The sequence below is a fragment of the Microtus ochrogaster genome, chromosome 22 (assembly GCF_000317375.1).
Source record: "Microtus ochrogaster isolate Prairie Vole_2 chromosome 22, MicOch1.0, whole genome shotgun sequence".
In the NCBI taxonomy this organism is placed as follows: domain Eukaryota; kingdom Metazoa; phylum Chordata; class Mammalia; order Rodentia; family Cricetidae; genus Microtus; species Microtus ochrogaster.
The window spans coordinates 43,895-49,885 of NC_022023.1; the positions used below are offsets into that span (position 1 = coordinate 43,895).

General features: G+C 43.3%; 1 protein-coding gene across 1 annotated transcript; it reads right to left on the reverse strand.

The window, feature by feature from the left end:
* Positions 1-917: 917 nt before the first annotated feature.
* Positions 918-3,470, reverse strand: LOC101979879 (cytochrome c oxidase assembly factor 4 homolog, mitochondrial). The gene is made up of 2 exons (XM_005357496.2): positions 3,295-3,470; positions 918-1,486 (listed from the first exon to the last, which is right to left on the reverse strand). Exon 2 carries the CDS (start codon positions 1,474-1,476, stop codon positions 1,213-1,215), a length of 264 nt encoding a protein of 87 aa, XP_005357553.1. The 5' UTR covers positions 1,477-1,486; positions 3,295-3,470; the 3' UTR covers positions 918-1,212.
* Positions 3,471-5,991: the final 2,521 nt, after the last annotated feature.

Genomic DNA, 5,991 nt, shown 5'->3' on the forward strand with positions numbered 1-5,991 from the left:
ATCCGCCTGCCTCTGCCTCCCAAGTGCTGGGATTAAAGGCGTGCGCCACCACCGCCCGGCTCTTTCCTAACATTTCTGCACACAAGGCTCAAGTAGATGTTAGGGTCTACCATACTTCAGACTTGGACAACTAACATATAGATGCCTGAGAGATGTTTGTTAATAATGATAAATTAAAAACAAAACACCCAAGCTTCTGTGGCAGAGTCACCTTCCAAACCCTTTCCCATTTCCAAATAACTTCCAGGGGCATGCAGAAACAGATTTTGTGGTTTCGCTGAATAAAAATGAGAAGCAACTGTTGATGTTATAAATAGGAAACAGCACCCCAGAGAAGGCATTATCAGCTCTGTCAAACTGTTGTTAAGTAGGAACATATAGTGGTTCCATTTTTCCAAAGGTCAAAGTCTGTACTTTAATGTCAAACATACTTCCAAAATGTCTGGCAAGCTTTGTGTGTTGGTAGGATGGGGCAGGCTCTGAATCTGTTACACTGAGCCTGACATACACCAAGTACTCAGCTGAAAATGTTTCATCGATAAGTGTGGTAACACGTGCCTGTGATCTCAGTATGTGGGGTGGAGGCAGGAGGATCATGAGTTTAAGGTGATCCTTGGATATACAGAAAGTTCAAGGTCAGTCTGGACTACATAGATTCTGTCTTTTAAAAAATGTTTCTCAATTAGCTCCTGACCCCCATTAAACTGAATTAAACACCCAGGAAAGATAAAGGCTCTTCTGTCACTGTTGGAAACTGAGTTCACTGTTTGAGCGTGGCCTCTCGCACTAGTCTCTAAGCAACAGGAAGGTCACATAACTCTTCAAATTGCACATTACTAACACAGTGCCTTAGAAACACTTGCTGTTGTTAAATTTGTGACTGAAAAACAAAGGCCTGATTGAGCAACCAATTTACCTTTAGGCTGTGAATTTACTTACAAAGTACTTGGCACACTCAAGAGGTAGGATGGAGGGGGTGGTCCATATCCCACTAATTTTAGATACAAGTATGGGTGGAACAGGAACGGTGTAGATGTGTCTGATCTGATCATAGAGTAAAAACAGCTCATGGTGCTTTCAACCCTAGTCCCAAAGATGGTCCGAATTATTTATCTCCTATTGCACACTCTACTACTTAGGATTGCTTCTTCCCAGGGTCACTCTGGGTGCTTATTTCTTCAGGGCCAGATTGTGGGATGACGGTTTAGGGTCTCAGTGTTGAGCACTGGCTTGCTCTTTCCTCCTCTGCAGTTCCTCCCGCCTTCTTGCCTGCTGTGCACTCATGCAATCCCTGAATGCCTGTACTTGTGGCTGGCACTGACGCCAGTCCTGGTGTTGGGCCATGCACTCCTGCACTGCAAAGTGGAAGGCAGCACAGCCAGAGCGGGTGATCAGCTGGTCCAGTGGGTCTTCTTCCTCGTCTTCTTTCTTCAGCTGTCGGGTCCAGTTATGGCCTTGTGAGGCTGAAGCTGACATCTTGAGGAACCTAGAATATCAACACAGACAAGATTAACATACAGATATGACTATACACATCTTCCCGCTCATTAACAATATAGTCCAAGGTGCACTCTGTGGCCTGCTTATATGCCTGTGTCCCTTAGAGACTAAGCTTTTTAAGGTCAAATACTGAGTTTTATTTACCATAGGACCTCCACCCCCAGCCGGAAGCCTGGCAGAGAGAGGGTCTGCAAAATGATTTGAGCAGAACTGAGATAAAAGTATCTAAGCTCAGTGGTGTCTGCTTGTGGAATGCAAATTAAATGAAATGGCTATCTTTTTGAAGACTCCATTTCTGATCTACCTCAAAAGAACCAGCCTTTCTTCTTTCTTCTAGAAGAGTAACATCAAACACTTGGAAAGGAATCCAAGTACATGCAAGATTGACCTACAGGACTGAGAGTTCAGTGTAGTTGTAGCACAAGGCACATTAAGGCTGGGGCAATAGGTGAGTCTGTGGGGTATGAAGTTACTCAGTCAACAATATCCTAATGTGAGGTGTGTTTGCCCAGACTGTTCCCCAGAATCATCTGCTTCAGCACACCACAGAATGCAGCAAGGAGGAAAGGCTTCAATAGAGATGACTGTCACCTTTGCACAAGCTTTATGACGGGCTGTAAGTGATTTAAAAGGACTCCTAAACGCCTCTTCTCTTCTGGTAACTGAGAGTTGTGTGCCAGCTACTATGTTGAGGGTGTACAAGCATGACCAGATTAGAGACAGCTCCTGTCCTCATGGAGTTTAAAATTTAGGCAATTTACGACAGTATATACAGACAGCTGGGAACACAGGGGCAAGAATAAGCCTGGAGGACTTCCTAGAGCAATGTTTCTCAACTTGTGGGTTGAGACCCATCCACGGGTTGAAAGACCCTTTCAGGGGGATCATATATCAGATATTCTGCATATCAGATATTTATAGTATGATTCATAATCATTGCAAATTTAGTTATGAAGTAACAACAAAATAATTTTATCGTTGGGGGCCACCACACTATGAGAAACTGAATTGAAGGGTTGCATCATCAGGAAGGTTGATATCCGATGTTCTAGAGAAAATGACTTCCAGGCTGAAATTCAGGGATGATTAGGTGTTGGCCAGACATGGAAAAAACATTTCTGGCAAGAGGTAGAAAGACAGCATTGGACACGCGGAATCAAAAGTTTGGTGACTGGGCTGAAGGTGTAGTTTGGTGGTAGAGCAAATGTCAAACATGGAAGAGTCCATTGAATTTGATTCCCAGAACCAGAAAACAGTAAAACACTTCAGTGACTGGAGAAAACAGTTGAACAGGAAATGAAAACTGGCAGAAATGAGTAAATGATTAACCAGCAAAGTTTCGTAACCCATGTTAGGAGTTTAAGACTATTATTATGAAGACAAGGAGTAAGGCACAAAAAGGATTAAAGCGCTCCATTGCAGTATAAACCTCACTTGCACAATAAAAGGGAAAATGACTTTGAAATAAATTGACTGGAAGCCTGCCTCATTGGGAATCACCAGCAAGTGATACACACACAAAAACAGCTTTGGGATTCACTAGATAGACTCAGTAAATGTTAAATACAGTCTACACCCAAAACTTGTTGCCCACGGTATTCCTTGAATGAGAAAGGAGTTAGAACCACGCTCAGAGATGGCAGACAGCTTGGTTTCTAGAAAAGCATGGCAACAGGGGGAAGCAGAGAAATAAAGGTATCCAGGTCCCCTGAAGCACCTCTCCCAGTTTCGGGCGCACTCTGGCGGTCCCCAAGGTGCCTCAGACGCGAGGGTGCGTGCGCAGGGCTCACCTACCGGTGCAGAAGAGCATGCGAACAGGTTCCGCAGCAGGCTCTCGGCTCTGCTGGAACTGATGTCTCTCCAGTTGTCTCCGCAGGAAACGGACCTTCGCGGGGGTGCACACACGGAAGTACGGAACCCTCTGCACTTCCTCATTGGTGAGCTCCATGTAGAGCCCTCCCCCGTCGTACTTTTCCGGGAAAGGGCGAAAGAGGCGGACAAATGGGAGCGGGATCACTGGGGAGATATCTTTGATGTTTCTGAGACGAGGTGGACACTGTCAGTTGACTCCAGCCCTGAAAGAGGAGTAGAGGAGGCGTGTAGCCATTGTATCTTTGCATCAGCGAGAGCTATGCCTGGCCCCTGTGTCGAAGTGGGTCACTGCATGGGTTGCCAAGTAAACTGGAGGGCATAGGGCACTCCGAATGGACATTATTTTTCATTCCCAAGACCAAGGAAACATACATGCGTAGTGTAGTGTGATCCATGTCAGAACTAGGTCGATGAGTTCTTAATTGTTGCCGTGAAAGAGACATTTTCTTATTCTTAAAATTACATTTGTTTATTTATGTGTATGGCCAAGGCACACTTGGGAGAGCAGAAGGCAGCTTGCAAGAATTAGTACTGTTCTTTTTACCATGTGGGTCCCGCGATTAAACTCAGGTTTGTTCGGTAGCAGGCATCTTTGCCATCTTTCAGGTTACAAGAGAGCTATCTCCCTCCTCTCTGTCTCCCTCCTTCCCCCCTTTTTCTCATCCGCAGTGCACACTTGCTAGAGTTTCCTAACTGCATCATCGTTCTAGGCATCAGGATGAAAAATGAATTATTTCACCCAGCCAGATCCAGACAGCTCTCAACTTTTAGCCTCTTTCCCCACTGAATGGCACTCTGTCATTGAGTTCATCAAAAAGAAATCAGCTTTCCTAAATTCTGTAAGAAGGGCTTGTTTTCCTGATTATCTGTCATTCCAGATACCATTGCTGTATCTTCTATTTATTTTTGGTTTTGTTTTGAGTATTTTTGTTTGTGTTTTGAAGGGGATATGAGCTCACTCTGTAGTGCAGGCTACCTTTGAATTTATTATGTGGTTCAGGCTGGCCTCAAACTTGTGACATTTCTCCTGCCTTAACTTTCTGAGTGCTGCAATTACACATGTGTGCCCTCATGCCCAGCTTTGAAGCTTGGATATACATATATATGATAAATACATATATGCCTGATGATCTCACCTATCATCATAGAAAGTGAGTTCTTTTTTATAACTGGAAACCCAGTTAAAATTATTCTAGCAACTTTCTCTACAAATGATAAATTATGTATGTAAAACTTTGTTTTCTGATTATAGTTTCATCATATTCCCTCCCAAATTCAGTTTGTTGTTCACAGTCAGTTCACCTACCTTCAATATGGTGTGTGTGTTTTTTTTGTTTTTTTTTTTTTTTTGGTGTGGGTGGTGGTGGTGTTCCTATGAGTCAATTACATAAACATACTGTCTGTGCAGGTGCCTGAATTGAATCTTCAAGATGATAATATGAACTTTATTATTTATTAATTTTGAGACCAGTTCTCACTATGTAGCCCTGCCAGAGCTGAAATTTGCTATGTAGATCAAGTTGGCCTTGAATTCACAAAAATCTACCTGCCTTACTTCCAGAGTGCTGGGATCAGAAGTGTACACCACTTTGTCCGACAAGTTTTTATTTTTGAGATATTCTTTTGTGCTATAAAATGAAAGCATTTTTGTATGGTAGCCTTTTATCAATGAACTGGCCTAGATGGGGTCCCAGAACTTACAGCTTTAGAAGGATTTGCTGTGGATAACATGAACAAGGCAAGTTTTATGTATTGTATCCTATGGGATAATGCTTTTGTACACTGTAAAGATTTGTCATTCATATTGGTTTAATAAAACATTGATTGGCCAGTAGGTAGGCAGGAAGCATATGTGGGGCAACCAGACTAAGAGAATTCTTGGAAGAGGAAAAGCAGAGATGGAGTCATCAGCCAGATGCAGAGGAAGTAAGATGAGAATGTTTTACAGAGAAAAGGTACCAAGCCATATGGCTAAACATACACAAGAATTATGGGTTAATTTAAGTTGTAAGAGGTAGTTAGTAATAAGACTGAGCAAAAGGCCAAACAGTTTATAATTAATATAAGCCTCTGTGTTCTTTGGGATGGAGTGGGACAGAAACTTCTGTCTACACTGTAAATGGCACAGCATTGAAAACTGGTCCTAGCCAAGCCAGATAGCACCTTCAGACATCCGTGCTACCTTTATCCTCTCCACTTCATTTGTATAATAATCAAAGATGTGTGCTTTTGATGGTAATGTACCACCATGCCTAGTTTATGGGGACCCTAACCAGGGCTACAGGCATGCTAGGCAAGCACTCTGCCATCGGATCTACCCAACCCTATTCAGGTTACAAGGGAAGAACAACTGCACAGTTTTGTACAGGAGATTAAGGATATTGTGTCTTTACTTTGCTGCCATCCTCTGCACAAGCTCTTTTTTTTTTTTTTTTTTTTTTTTTTTTTGGTTTTTCGAGACAGGGTTTCTCTGTGGCTTTGGAGCCTGTCCTGGAACTCGCTCTGTAGACCAGGCTGGTCTCGAACTCACAGAGATCCGCCTGCCTCTGCCTCCCGAGTGCTGGGATTAAAGGCGTGCGCCACCATCGCCCGGCTTGCACAAGCTCTTTATGTCATGGC